Source organism: Procambarus clarkii, chromosome 58 (assembly GCF_040958095.1).
Source record: "Procambarus clarkii isolate CNS0578487 chromosome 58, FALCON_Pclarkii_2.0, whole genome shotgun sequence".
NCBI lineage: Eukaryota > Metazoa > Arthropoda > Malacostraca > Decapoda > Cambaridae > Procambarus > Procambarus clarkii.
The window spans coordinates 10982248-10998361 of record NC_091207.1 but is presented as its reverse complement, the minus strand read 5'-3'; the positions used below and the strand labels follow the sequence as shown (position 1 = coordinate 10998361).

Genomic DNA, 16114 nt, shown 5'->3' with positions numbered 1-16114 from the left:
CAAAGCTGGAGAAATTACTGACCTGGAGAGCGTGCAGAGATCCTTTACTGCTAGAATCCACTCAGTAAAACATCTAAACTATTGGGACCGACTAAAGAGCCTAAAACTGTACTCCCTTGAGCGCAGGCGGGAGAGGTACATAATAATTTACACGTGGAAAATATTAGAGGGGCTGGTCCCAAACCTGCACACAGAAATAACATCACATGAGACCAGAAGACATGGCAGGATGTGCAGAATACCCCCGTTGAAAAACAGAGGTGCAACTGGTACTCAGAGAGAACTATCAACATCAGAGGTCCGAGACTGTTCAACACGCTTCCACTACACATAAGGGGCATAACTGGCCGACCCCTCACAGTGTTCAAGAGAGAACTGGATAAGCACCTCCAAAGGATACCTGATCAACCAGGCTGTGACTCGTACGTCAGGCTGCGAGCAGCCGCGTCCAACAGCCTGGTTGATCAGTCCGGCAACCAGGAGGCCTGGTCGACGACCGGGCCGCGAGGACGCTAAGCCCCGGAAGCACCTCAAGGTAACCTCAAGGTAGGTCAGAAGAGAATCTTCACAAGTGTCTCAACTGCCCTTCGGATTATCAAAGCATTCTAAATGCATTATTGTATCAAATGTTTAAGAAAGTTGGAGTGACGATTATCTAGTCCACATCATTTGCACAATATCTCGACTTGAATACCTCTCCAGCCTGGATGCATAACACCACATGCACCAGACAGTTGTGCGATGCAGCAAGGATTTTCTCAAGACCAGAATTAGTGCAGACTCAGCAGTAATGTGTTTAACCCTTGTACTGCGCACCTGGTTTCAGCAAAAACTTATTGGGGCAATTGTCAAGGACATATTCTTGTTGTTTTCATAAATATTCAGGTAAATTTAATGTCAAAATGTTTCCAAACTCAACTATTTTCATTTAAAAACACAAAGAGTAATGAAAACATTAAAAAACATTAAAATATATCCTAATTAAAAAAAAAATAGCACCACTCTCAGAGCGCCTAAAGGCGCTTTGCGCAGTGCAGGGGTTAAACAAATTTTGCAATACTGAGTTTCCATTTAATTTATTATACAATTTTACAGTAAATGTTATACAAAATAATTACAAATCTTCATTTGTCTTTTTTTGCTTTAGCTTTCGTTGAAGATTTAGTTACATCCCTTATTTCCCTTTGAGGCCAAATAAGATACCACAAGGAAAATATTCCAAAAAAGAGGGTTTGCAAGCTCCATGCAATAGTCACAGTAGAGGTGAGCCTCAGTTTCTGGCACAAGTACACAGCTACGATTGCCTCGGTAATGTGGATAGCAGCAAGAGAGAGCACTCTGGAAAAAAAAAAATAAGAATATATAAAATATTTTAATAATTTCACATTTATTACCGCTACTAAATACTGTACATACAGGAGTTTATATCATATTGCCAGATGTCATATCATAACCTCAAATTGACAAACTGACTACACCTCCACATTCACAGTGTGGATAAGGACTGTTTGTCATATAAATTTAAGCCTTTAGGAATACTCAGATGAAACTAGCCTACAGCAAACTAAGGCTAAAAATTGTCATGCTAAAAAATGGTAGCGGCGTGCAAAATTTACATACTGTTCTGTTTTTTATTTTGGGTCCTTTGGGTCCTCAAGGGGCTCCCCACAGAAAAGTCACCAATAGGACAGCTGTGTTGGAAATTTCCAACATAATACAACACTGTTGTATTATTATTAATTATTACTAAAATCTACTAACTACTGTAGTAACTAAAATTAACCAACAGTAGAGTTCACATGAACTAATAATTGTATCTGTACAATAATGCTAGAATTCTTACGTAACCAAACACCAGTATTGCGTCAGATTCTACCAAAATGAGCACATTTATATCCAGTGTGTTGGAGAATTGAGTTTGATTCTCTAAAAACAACAGTAATCTGTGCGATAATTATTTACCGATAACCTGACTCCCAAATAATGTCAAATCGAGAGTTTCTAGTTAAAACTGTTATCTGGTAATAAATTTAATGTCACGCGTGAATGTCATGGAGAGAATTAAAATCATCCTCCATTGCTCGTTTAACATCGTAAAACGAGCAAATAATAATATTTAGCTCCCTAGAATTATAAACCCGTCATTATCCAAGCATTTTAGCAGCAACTGCGAGAAATAATATTATTCGTAGTAAATAATTTGTATAGCGAATGCGGGACGCGGAGCGGGGCAGGGAGAGACGCCATTAATCGGAGAGCGTGTGGAGGCGTCGGTGTGAGAGGAAAGTCGCCAAAGTGCGGTGTGAAGACTTGTTGCGGAATTGAGCAACTCGTTTGGTGTCAGTGTCATAGGATACATTGTGGTGAATCGTCAGCAAGAATTAACCTGACATTCAGCCCAGAACTTGTCAATTTGTTCTGCGTAATCCATCGTGACAGGCCAGAGAAGCGCGTCGACATCTAGGCCAAGCTAGCCACCACGTGTTCGCCATTGCGACGCTAGAGCCTGGGACGCGAGTTTCGGCAAGCTTCAACTTATACAGTGCCCTATTAGCTAAGTACACGTATTCCCTTTTGATGCATCATTAGAGATTGTATACAGCAGGGTAGCTTGTCGTCACGCCGAGCGACATAAATAAAACACATGTTAGTATATTTATTACTCTCCATTCCCAATTTCTTGAATATAAATATTTAGCAGCCTAATATGTTGCTACGTAATATATCTTAATTTACAGCTTGCGTGTGAGGAATTCCCCGAGCTGTTACTTTACCCGTGTTATTCATCTCCCAGTGTTCCATGAAGAATTCCGGAGATTCCGAGGATGATTCATGACTGATGTCTTGGAAAACGTCTTCAAGCTAAGACCTTTTTCCGTATTTTAATTATTCAAATTATCTGTACTGGATTATCACTATTGATCACTGTGCACTGGATTTAACACGTGTTTATTATAATCATTAATTTCTGATATTCATAATCTATATTCTTGTTGGTGACAAATTCTCTATTGATTCTCTAATTGGTCTTAAGATTAGGTTATTACACAATGAACTGGTGTACGAACCGCATTAGTTCCTAGACATATATGAAGTTCTACCAATAACCCCCCAATGTAGGTGTTTGAGGCTTTGATTCAATTAAATTATATATGCAGCCCATTAATTATTCAAGTGATTATATTTTCTAGTATTTATCCATAGTTACTGGTTCTTCTAGGAATTTCTAATGATCACATTTTATTAGTTTCCCTCTTTACTATAAAAGCGGGTGGTCCTTCGTAATTATTTTCATTACTTTAATAATTAAATAAATAGAGTCAAGCCCCAAATGTCCCACAAGCGGCTCTAGCCAGAGGGAGCCTGCTGTCTAATGAGACTGTGCAATATTATTTACCTGAGAGCCACCATGGTTGCCCTCCTTGGAGTTACCTTGCAGTTTTTCCGGGGCTTAGCGTCCCCGCGGCCCGGTCGTCGACCAGGCCTCCTCGTTGCTGGACTGGTCAACAAGGCTGTTTGATGCGGCTGCTTGCAGCCTGACGTATGAATCACAGCCTGGTTGGATCAGGTATCCTTTGGAGGTGCTTATCCAGTTCTCTCTTGAACACTGAGGGGTCAGCCAGTTATGCCCCTTATGTGTAGTGGAAGCGTGTTGAACAGTCTGGGGCCTCTGATGTTGATAGAGTGTATTTAGATGTAGCCCTCTAATGTATTTTTTTTTGAGATATATACAAGAGTTGTTACATTCTTGTACAATTCTTCTCTCATTTGATGGAGACAAGAGGCTGGCAGACTGTCAAAGGTGCCCAATTGTTCCCGATGATTTTTTTCCACATGAATTTGGAATTGGGGTAATGTGTTGGCTTATTTGGTCTCGACGGGATGATGGCTGTACGAGTTTATAACCCTGGAAGTGAAACAGCCTCTCATGTTTACTGTCCCACATTGTGGCTTGTTGAGCTTCAAGCTCAACAAGCCCTTTGTGTTACATCTGACCTTTTAAAAACTGGTCTGTATTAATAGTATTAAAATTGTTCAGTACAGTATTTTAAAAGTCTGGAGATCAGCCCTGTCATGTCTGGTTTACAGTGTTGTTAGTCCTGTGGCCCCTCAACCGTTCCTCATATAAGAATCGACTTAGTCCTAGGATGATTTTTGTTTATCATGCTAAACTTACTCCAAAGCAGATACAGTATGTCTTTTTTAAGATGAGGTCTCCATGCTTAGATAGAGTAGTCCAGATGGGGGCACACTAGTGACTTGTACAGCTCAATAACCACTTTCTTTTTCTGGAAGTCAAAGATTGATTTGACTATTCCTAAGGATTGTTTAGCTTTTTTCACTGCAGCTCCCACTTGTATGCAACTTTAGTATGACTGGTGGATTCTGACCTTTAGGTTATTTTTTTTTTCACCAATTTGCAGCATGGTAGTGTTGTTGATCTTATAGCCGTGGTGTGCATTGTTATGCCCTAAATGCAAGGCTTTATATTTCTCATTAATTAAGCAGCATGTATCCAACTTGTGGCCATTAGTAGAGTTCAGGCAGATCTATATGTAAGGCCTCAATACCATTTTCACTTCCTACTTTACCACAGATCTTAGTGTCATCTGCAAATTTGATGATATAGTTTGTAATATTCTCATTTATGCCACTGATATACAGTACATGAAAACAATTGTTGGTCCTAAAGGGAGCCGGTCAGCCGAGTGGACAGCACGCTGGACTTGTGATCCTGTGGTCCTGGGTTCGATCCCAGGCGCCGGCGAGAAACAATGGGCAGTTTATTTCACCATATGCCCCTGTTACCTAGCAGTAAAATAGGTACCTGGGTGTTAGTCAGCTGTCACGGGTTGCTTCCTGGTCGACACACACCAGGCCGCGGGGACACTAAAGCCCCGAAATCATCTCAAGATAACCTCCTAAGATAGAACTTTGTCATAACCCCCCCCCCCCCCACTCACCATATCCCTCCAGTCAGATTCACTTCCATTTTAGATGATCCTTTGCTTTGTTGCTTTATTGCTTTACCCATTCTAGCACTTTACCATTTATTCCATGTGCTTGTAATTATCTTGCCAGTCAAGTGCCTGTGGCACCCTATCAACAGCTGTAGAGAGGTCCATGTACAGTATACTACACCTATTGCAAGTCCTTTTTCTGAATAGATCGTTACGCTTTCCAAAAACAATATGAACAGATTTATAGGGCAGGATTTATTTAATTGTACTAGACTTTTTACTAGCCATTTTAAGCTAAATGGTTACTTTTCATAGTAAACAAAATTCATGGTTACTTATTATCTATCAATATTGACTTATTAGTCTTATCTACAAGTTCACTCACTAAACTGGTCTACTGAGACTAAGCAATGCTGTATTCACATTTAATTTATTTTAAATCTGTACAGTACTGTAGAGTATATAACTGGCAAGTGTCCCTCTGTGGCATTGGCTCAAGGTCACCTCCAGTTTCAAAAAGTGATGCCTCTTCCTAACACACACACACGAGGCGGGACCAAAGAGCCAGAGCTCAACCTCTGCAAGCACAACTAGGCGAGTACAATGCAATATTATTATTTGATCAGTGCTCTAGCACAGTTTGGTAGCTAATGCTATATGTTGGATACTTTTTATTGCCAACCGAGACTTGTTTACATAGCAAAATGAAAAATACGAGAGCACTAATCTGCCCACTTACCACCTACACTGTAATTTAAGTAATCATTACTAACATACAGAAACAACTAGCTATTTCAAGAATAAAAAATTGCCTGCAGTTACTTGTAAGTCAGAACACTTGACTGCAAATAAAGTAAATACAGTATTATATCAACATATGCTTTGTAAGTAGTGATTCCCACTAAGTTCAAAACTGATCTAAAATGAAGGGTCAGCATTTCCTAAAGACAAGCCAAGTTTTACTTACAGTTGTCTCATAAGAACGTTGTTTTCTGTTCCTAGCCACATAGCAAACTCTGCAAGGCGGCCAAAGAATGTTGGGGAAATGCTATCAGGATCCAGCCAGGCCATCTGTTAAACAAAGTTCAATACTGTTACCTTACACGAATTTAAAAATTGTGTAATGCTCTCATCATGCAAATATACTGTACCCAGTATAGGGTGCATCAAAATATTGGCATCAGGATTTATTGTTATATTATACAGTAGCCTAATCCAAATTCAGAGTACAGGGGTACCTCGGTTTACGAATTTAATCCGTTCCTGGAGACGGTTCGTAACCCGAAAATTCATAAACCGAAGCGAATTTCCCTATAAGAAATAATGGGAAATGAATTAATCCATTCCTGACTCCCCCAAAAATTAACTTCAAAGTAAGCTTTATACCTAATTCTCCCAAATCTTCACTACAAAAGTATGTACAAGTTATTACATGCCTTTACTGATGACTGATGTTGGCGTATGGAAGACGGTGAGGAGGGGAGGAGGAGGAGAGGTGTTACTGTTTGGAAGGGAAGTCCCCTTCCATTATAACATCAGGCAGTGATGATTTATCTGGGGTACACTCTCTCCTACGTTTTGCCTGCATACCACTAGGACCTGCTTCTGGCTCACTGCATGATTTTCTCATTTTTTTCTTGAAGATTGTTTTTCCCTTCTTTGTAACACTTGTCTGTAGTGAGACATCACATTGTCATTAATAAGATCAATGCAACGACCTGATAAAGCTTTATCTGGGTGATTCTTTTCTGCAAAACTTTGCAGTTCTTCCCATACTGCACATATTTTCTTAATTAATGAGGAAGGGACATCCTCTACTGCCTCTTCCTCCTCCTCCCATTAAGATTTGTTATACTGTCTAGCTAGTTCAACAACACGTGAACCATTTTCATGTTTACGACTGATCTCTTGTTTTTCTTCTACGGTCATTCTCACATGTGTTTTCTTGCCTTGAACCTTACCACTGGCTTTCTTGGGACCCATGGCAAGATATATAACAACAACTTTTGTGTTCAAATAATCAAAAATCCTAAAAAAACTGTAAATCATTGCCTAGAATTCAGGCGGGATAGTCACAAGGCGAGAGGCCTTGTGACTATCCAGCACCAGAATCCATCATAGATCCAACAAAAAACAAACAATCTGGCTGGGATCACCCACTAGTGGAAAAAATAGTTGATGCCATGCTCAGCGCTACAACATCAGACAAAGAGAAAGCCCATCTCAGAGCAGTGTGTGCCCCCATGCAGGAGACTTTCTTCTGGCAGTACCCATGTCGGCAATTGGCACACGTCTAGATCCAGAATCCCTCCGTGTAGCAGTGGCCCTCCGCCTTGGTGCCTCAATTCACACTGAATACAAGTGTGCTGTATTTGCAACAGGGTGGTAGCAGACCAATACAGACTGCATGGGTTGCACTGCAGAAAATCCAAGGGCACAACGAGGTCAATGACATCATCAAGAGGAACCTTGTCTCGGCTTAGTGCCCAGTGGAAAGAGAACCTTACATCCTAGGAGGCCAAAACCCGGATGACCCCACATTTCACCCAGATGGCATCACAATACACTCCTGGAAGAGGGGGCAGACAGCTTGTGTGGGGACAACATGTGTGTATCCACAATGGCTGACACCAACATACGCTTTGGTGTTGATCAAACAGGTGGAGCGGCCAACCTCAGGGAAACAGCAAAATCAATCATGTACAGCCGACTGGAAGGTCAATACACCTTTGTTTCCATAGCGTCTGAGATGCATGTCCCCTGGGGTAGGAGTGCCTTGGGATTCTTCAAAGAATTGGGTTCAGGCTCATCGACATCACCAAAGACACAAGGGCTGCCAGTTTCCTGTTTCAGCGCCTCTGTGTAGCAATCCAGAGGGGGAAATACCTGCTGCGTCCTCGGTTCCTGTCCGGAAGTGATGGAGCTCCAAGAAAGCCATAACCTTTAAATCTTATTGTAATAACCAATGTAACCTTATATCTTGTATATCTTATATCTATATCTACCTTATATATATCTTGTAACCTTTAAATATCTAATAAAGCACAACAAAAGACAAAAGGAAGGCGAGTAGTAGGAGAAAAGCACAAAGAAACTGTATTGGAGGGTCCCCTTCTTCCAGCCAGAGGTGGTACTCCCTTTCTATATTTTTATTAAAAAATAAGAGAAAATAATTTTTTGCAAAGACTTTATTTTCGCCACACAGTGGGAATGTCATATTTTAACCCTTAAGCTGCACAATACTCACATAGGCAATGGGAGTAACCTACACCACAATGCACTCATCATACTTAGGCAATTGAGGGTCCTGCACATGATTTAAATGTCCCGCAGCTACACAGGGTTCACATCAGCTTCCTCAGGTCTCTTGTAAACAGACGCCATTTTTTGTTTAAATCGTGGGCAACATTCCCGGGTGTGAGAGCCTCAGTACTGAGTGAGCAACCAAGGCTGGCGCACACAGCATGAGCTAACAGCACTGCTGTTCAGCTTATTTTCTTTTCACGTGTATGTGTGTGTGTACACAAGTACATGTGTACACTGTGTGTGTAATTACCTATGTGTAATTTCCTAAGTGTAGTTACAGGATGAGAGTTACGCTCGTGGTGTCCCGTCTTTCCAGCACTCTTTGTCATATAACGCTTTGAAACTACTGACGGTCTTGGCCTCCACCACTTTCTCACCTAACTTGTTCCAACCGTCTACCACTCTGTTTGCGAAAGTGAATTTTCTTATATTTCTTTGGCATCTGTGTTTAGCTAGTTTAAATCTATGACCACTTGTTCTTAAAGTTCCAGGTCTCAGGAAATCTTCCCTATCATTATATCAATTCCTGTTACTATTTTGTATGTACTAGTGATCATATCACCTCTTTTTCTTCTGCCTTCTAGTTTTGGCATATTTAATGCCTCTAACCTCTCCTCGTAGCTCTTATGACCTAAAAATGTCAAAATATATATGTAACTGGTATTATTTAGCGATGAGAGTATTACAGGAGACCCCGTGACTGTGGTAAAAATGACCAGGATTCTGTACCTGGTTGATACCTGGTTACCTGGTTGATGGGGTTCTGGGAGTTCTTCTACTCCCCAAGCCCGGCCTGAGGCCAGGCTTGACGTGAGAGTTTGGTCCACTAGGCTGTTGCTTGGAGCGGCTCGCAGGTCCACATACCCACCACAGCCCGGTTGGTCCGGCACTCCTTGGAGGAATAAATCTAGTTTCCTCTTGAAGATGTCCACGGTTGTTCCGGCAATATTTCTTATGCTTGCTGGGAGGACGTTGAACAACCACGGACCTCTGATGTTTATACAGTGTTCACTGATTGTGCCTATGGCACCTCTGCTCTTCACTGGTTCTATTCTGCATTTTCTTCCATATCGTTCACTCCAGTACGTTGTTATTTTACTGTGTAGATTTGGTACTTGGCCCTCTAGTATCTTCCAGGTGTATATTATTTGGTATCTCTCTCGTCTTCTTTCTAGTGAGTACATTTGGAGGGCTTTGAGACGATCCCAATAATTTAGGTGCTTTATTGCGTCTATACGTGCCGTATATGTTCTCTGTATTCCCTCTATTTCAGCAATCTCTCCTGCTCTGAAGGGGGAAGTCAAGTACTGAGCAGTACTCAAGATGGGACAACACAAGTGACTTGAAGAGTACAACCATTGTGATGGGATCCCTGGATTTGAAATCACCATACCATACCATACTGTGTTCACCATACCGAACCACTAAGGTGATATGGCGAGTCTAGACAATAACAGGTTGCCACACAGTCAGCAGACGACGCCACCTCTCCCTCTCTCCATCATCAAGATTACTCCTCCCACCATACTACGCACATCGCTAATTCTCACCACAATATTATTTTATTATTGATATTATCAGAATCCTGGTCACTAAATCCTGTAAATGAATAATTTTCCACAAGTTTATTTTGTAAAGGAACATGAGAAGTCATTTGAAGATTCTTAGATGGACAAAACAATGGCAGTGTGCTGTGGCTAGCGCTGTGAACATCTTGAACACCATTGTGTTTACTGATATCTGAGCATTGTACAGTCTTTATCACAGGCTCTTTTGCAACACTTTCATCACTAAATAATAACAGTTAAATATATAGTTTAACATTTTTAGGCAATGCTGTGGTCACAAGCCGAACAGCAGTGCTGTTAGCTCATGCTGCGTGCGCCAGCCTTGGTTGCTCACTCAGTACTGAGGCTCTCACACCCAGGAATGTTGCCCATGATTTAAAAAAAAATAAAAATAGCATCTGTTTACAGGAGTCCTGAGACACAGGATGCGAGCCCCGCGTACCCTCAGGGAGTTTTGATTTGTTCCCCATACCTAAAAATGCCACATGGTGCTTTGTGCACCCTTGATCTAGCGCCACAAGGCGCACTGCGCAGTGCAGTGGTTAATAACAGTTAATTGTCTATAATATTACTGGAGGTAAATGATAATTACTAGAAGAATTGTCTGTCTACAGTCAAAGGAAGAGCAAATAATGAGATACAAACTTGGCATCCTAAGAAGCACAACCCTATGATACGAGCACTTTTTCCAAAACAATTCAAGACCTGCTTACAAGACATAAGTAGTTGATCACTTACCACCATCAAGTATACCACCACACCAATCAGGGACATAAGAACTGGGTTGACAAACTTAAAGTAGTTGTCTGGGAGCTTCTGGTATTTCCCCATGTTTCCTCAGATGCTGCAAAATTAACAAAATAACAAATATTTAAAATAATTACAATTTGAATTTAAGTAAAAAAAATTACGTGAACCTCCATTTGCAATGATGAAAGTAGAAATTTATATTGTATTCTTAACCAGAAAAACCAGCATTGAATGTAATGAAATGCCATTTTCTGGGTGAGACCCGGAGGCTCCCTAGAACTATCCAGGCTGATATGTAACTGTATTAGCTTTCTGGCATTAGTCAAAGTGCATGGAGTTCTTACCTACCGGGGACCACAAGCCAGAATCTGGCCCCCCCCTCAGAGAGACACGAGGAGCAATGGCCTATAGAAACCCCCGCGTGGTTGGAAGCATTCTGTGTCTACCATTGACTGGGTCTGGCACCCAGAAAAGTAGGAGCCCCAAAACAAACCCCAATTCTGTAGAAAATATTGCTACCAAAAGCCAAACGAGTGGACAGAACTCCCCAAATGAAAACTAGCAAACTAGCATGACGTCATCAGGTCATGGTGCCACCATCTGCACAACCCATGCCCCCCCTACCCGAGAGGGGGAAGGGAGGAGCCCAAGATCCCGTGCGAGCGATCCAACCGGCAGTTCTTAGGCTGGATGTCAAAAATATGCGGAAACACAGCCGAAAACACCTAGGGAGGGAGGAATGCCGGGGAGCCTCCGGGTCTCACCCAGAAAATGGCGTTTCATTACATTCAACGCTGGTTTTCTGGGGGAAGCCCTGTTGGCTTCCCGGGTTACCTCACCAAAGATAAGAAAAAGAGGAAAGGACCCGAGAAGCGGACGCCACACGCCCTAACTCAAAACAAGACAACTGGAAAACCGAAGGACCCTACAGATGACCGGGAATCCCAAAACCCGGAACAGGAAGGAAGGGAACCCAGGCAATCCAAAGCACCCCCCACGGCCACAGAGGCCAAGACGCGCAGAGAACAGCAGAGAGCCACAACCGAACACAACACATGATACACCCCTGGCCCGACCAACCTAGCATCAAGAACCCAAGGACTCCTCCAGAAAGTGGCAGACCCATTCATCGGCAGAAAAAAAGGAGACTGTTGCAAATGAACAAAACTACCAACAGGACCAAATGAGCAGAAAAACTCCTGCACCAGAGGAGAGCCTGAAGCTCCTCGAACCGACCCTCAGAGGCCAACACCAACAGGGGGAGGGGAAAGGGACCTGGAAAACAACCCTGAAACGAAGGGGCCACAACAAACTGACGGAACGGGGAAGAAGTAACATCAATACCAAACGCAAGCTGGAACGGCTCCGCCAGCGCCGCACAATACGAGATGACAGTATCCGGCATAAGAGGACAGTCTTGGAACAACCACGAAAGGAAGGACAAGGCAACCCTATCAGAGACTGAAGTATACCTATGCAGTGATAGGAACTGGAAGGACTGCTAGGAACTTCATACTGCTGCCAAGACGAAGCATACAGGTGAGAGACCAACAACGAAGTCACCTGTGCTCATACAAGGGGCAAAAAACTCCAAGACAAAAACCCCCAGAAGCGAAGACATGTACCGGGCTAGACTGATTTGCAGAAAGAGGCAGAGCCACGGGAAGCCCCTCTGGTTTGGACACCAAGCAAGCAGCGCTGGAAACCAAGACTGGGCCAGCCACCAAGGTGCTTGAAAGACAACTCTCCCCTGGTAAGTCTCCAAGCGAGCCAGGACCTTGGACACCCCCTGAACATGAACCGCCAGGAGAGCCAAAACCCTGAGAACTCAGCAGACGAGTCACCCAAAACAATCAGTCCCAAAGAGCCAAGGATTGCAGGGAACCTTCTCGGTTCAGGCTGTCCGAATGAAACCAGCTCGTCAATCCGCAAGCGACACGAATCCTCCAGAGCGACATCCACACATCCGCGAACACCCGCACCGCGCTGTGAGCATGACGGAAGGACCAACCCCACCATCCCTGGCCGGCCTGGTGAGCACCAGTCACAAAGCCCCAGCCAAGAGACAACGCGTTCGTGAACACATCGAGCGAGGGCTCGGGTAGACGCCAAGGCACAGAACCCCCAGAAAGCCCCTAGAGAAAGCCGGCAATGCAGCAACCGACGCAAAGCCCCCATAGGCCGAACCTAGCGATCACGAGAGGCAGAAGGGACGTCCCTAAAGGAACCAGAAATGCCGACGAACCCAAACCTGACCTGGCGGGTAGACCATCACCACAAAGTTCAGGCTCCCACACAAACCCTCGAGCAACCACCGGGTGACCTGGGGGCCCCCCAGAGACAAGCACATGCGGGACTGCAACCAAAGCAGAGACTCCGGAGGGAGAGACAAGGAAGCGGTTTGAGAGTCCCACACAAGACCCTGACAGGTCTGAACCTGGGAGGGGACCAGATGGGGCTTCCTCCAGTTCACCAGGAACCTGAACCCAGCAAGCTGTGAAAGAACCAAATCCCTGGTGAGCAGACATGCAGACTGACTGTGAGCCCATACCAGCCAGTTGTCGATGTAGGCCAACACCCGAAAACCTAAAAGATGCAGATGGGCCACCACGACCTCGGTAAGGCGTGTGAACATGCGAGTAGCCAGAGTCAACCCAATGGGAGACAACAAAAGCGGTAACTGACATGTCCCACTATAAAACCGAGCCAGTCCCTGAACCCCGGATGAATCTGGACATGCCAATACACGTTCTTGAGGTCCAGGGACACCATCCAAGTGGCCGGACCTGGGACAGAGTAGTCATCAGAAAAGAGGGGCAAGAAACCCAGGAGTTCAGACGGGGCAAGTCCAGAATGAACCGCACATTCGCACAGTCCCGTTTCGGAACTGAGAACAGGCAGGAAACCCACCCGAGAGATGTCGTCGTTTCGACCACTCCCAAGTGCACCCACTCCGAGATGACCTGACAGCGCAGAAGAGGCCTGCCCCGCCAGCCCCTAACCCCCCCTGAAGGAGGAGGGGCCACCCAACACTACCACAGGCCGTCAGAAATTATCCGAAAAGCCCACAAATCGTGAGACCAAGCGTGAGCGAACAGTGCGAGCATCCCCCTACACATTGCCCCGTCAATGGGACAAACAGTGAAAGGGCCAACAACCCTTATGAGAACCCAACCTGCGTATAGAGTCATCACCGCGCCGACCAGATGCAGACGGTTCAGAGGGAGGCGCAGGCTCCGAAACTGGCACCAGTGGCCTACCACGACGAACGGAACCCTGAGCCCTGGCACGACCATTCTGGGAGGAACCCCTCCGGGACCCCGGAAGGACCAACAAGTTCGACATCTGACAACTAGCCGAGGCCACCAGCAGAAACTGCCCAACCGCAGACTCGGCAAACAGCAAAGGACAAAAAGGCGAAGACTCTAGGAGCCAGGACCCAAGCAGATTCCAATGAGGAAGCAGGCACAACGTGCCGACACACGAGATGCGCAGCGGAAAATCGCGACACTGCATCCTGCAGGATCAGCCCAAATAGCTTCAGCAGCGCAGTCAATGCACGAGCCGCCGAGACTAAGGCACCAGACCCAGGAACGGCCCCAATCACCTCTACATCCTCTGCAAGCCAATCCAAAGACAGCTCCAGGAGGAAAAAGGAAGTGCAAGACCGAAGCCAGCAAGCCACGAGTGCACAAATCCTCAGCCACAAGCGAAGCCGACAGGGAGGGAACATGCACATGAAGCTGAATCACACCAACATCCCGCAGAAGGGCAGTGGGTGAACAAACACGCATTGAGGTGCTCGAAATCGCCTCCCAGGTAAACCTGGACCACCGTCAATGCCTCGTGCCACTCAAGCATGCAGGTACGACAAAGTATTCCAAGTATCCAACGACAACACCGGGCAGTCCGCAAACCAGGACGACTCCGGAACCTCATAATGAACCCAGTATGGAGACGAAGATCCCACACCTGAAGGATAACGGATACATTATAGAAGCAAAATCTGGGTCGCGCAGGAGGTAAGCCACAATGGCCACCAGCACCTCAGTTGGCAAGACGCGGGAAGCCAAAAACCTCTGGAAAGACGGAACCAAAGGACCCAAAGGGACACGGAACCGAACCCGGGGAAGGGCTGAACCCAAATCCAACTCGTCCACAGAGGAGGGAAAGGAAAACCACTCCTTGTAACAGAAAACCCTACTCTGAGGGCTTGAAAACCCAGGCAGGGTCCAACGGGGCCCAAAGCCCCAAGTCAGCCCCTCCTCAATCCTGGGAACCTCCACATCAGGCCCCGGGATGAGTCCTCCTCCAAAGCCCCAGCCCCACCAGAAAAAAACAGGGCAGCCGAAAAAGCAAAAAGGAAAGGAGCCCCACTATTCAGACCCAGTTGCCACAGTTGGAGGAACCGACACGGAAGCCTCCATCGCCACCCCGGAAGGGGCAACCCCCAAAACTGCCCGAGTCACAGAATCCTCTAAACCCCGCCCAAACCCCGAAGCCCTCAGACGCTTCGGAGCTGGAAGCAAGGGGGGGGGGGGGCGGGAGACCAGAAGGAACCACAGCAGGGGAAGAAGGCGGGGTGCAGACTGAACCTAGGCTGAAGCGACCAACACCCCCAAGCCAGGTCCCTATAAGCAAAGCGGGGCAGCCTCGGGGCATCCGGGGGTAGCAATCAACCTAGCACATTGCAGCAACCTAAATCTAGCATGCAATGCCTGAGCTGCCTGCACCCGGATAATGTCATCAGTTGATTGGATGAATTGGGTCAAAAACAAGCAACAATGTTCGCAGGACTCCGGGTCAAAGGTGTCACCAACCCAAAAGGCAGCATGATGGAGGCAAAAACAATAAGCGTCGCCCTGAGACAAAAGAACAGAGCAACCCTCAAACTCGCGCAAGGTGAGAAGGGACCCAGGGGGTCGCATCCATTGGACCCCCCTCGGGGTTTCTTAGGGCCCTGAGACTGTTATCGCTAAGGATAACCCCACGCAGGTACTGCTAACCAGCGCCCAAGTCTACCAAGCAAACTGTTAAAAATTGAACCCCCGGGACGTGTCCATTCACAAGGCCAAGCAGGGGGTACCAGCAAACATAGGAGGTCAAGACCCTAAAATAATAGGGGGAGGGCAGGGGAACAAAAGCAGACCCCCACCAGGCAGAAACAAAAATGAAAAGAAAACCCCCCACAAGAGGACAACGTACCCAGGAGGAACAGAGCCGGCCACTAAAGTAGGTGATAACTAGCTGCGTAGCACCCGATGCCCCTACCAGTGCAAAACTACCACTTACCCCAAGGTAAATAAGGGAGGAGGAAACCCCCACAACACTCCTAGGGCAGTCAATTACTAAGCAGCAAAAGATCAACAGAGGTAGACCCCAAGGTGACTTGTAGAAGATAACCCCAAGCCCCAAGGGCGGTACTTATAGGGTACTCAGGAAAAAGAAGCACATGCAGCCCGAGTACCTGTGAATATTACTCCCAGCTCGCACGCCACAGTAAGAGCAGTACTGGACTCAAGCGCAGCA

The 16114-nt window shown here is 45.6% G+C and overlaps 1 protein-coding gene across 2 annotated transcripts in view; it reads right to left on the bottom strand.

Moving 5' to 3' along the window:
• Positions 1 to 1059: 1059 nt before the first annotated feature.
• Positions 1060 to 16114, bottom strand: part of LOC123767973 (transmembrane protein 254) — a 34189-nt gene continuing 19134 nt past the window's right edge. For both annotated transcript variants that reach the window (XM_045758198.2, XM_045758197.2), the window contains exons 2-4: positions 10574 to 10679; positions 5929 to 6032; positions 1060 to 1338 (exon numbers count right to left, since the gene is read on the bottom strand). In XM_045758198.2, coding sequence (XP_045614154.1) covers positions 1125 to 1338; positions 5929 to 6032; positions 10574 to 10666 — 411 coding nt within the window. In that variant the 5' untranslated portion in view covers positions 10667 to 10679 and the 3' untranslated portion in view covers positions 1060 to 1124. The remainder of the gene's footprint in view (positions 1339 to 5928; positions 6033 to 10573; positions 10680 to 16114) is intronic.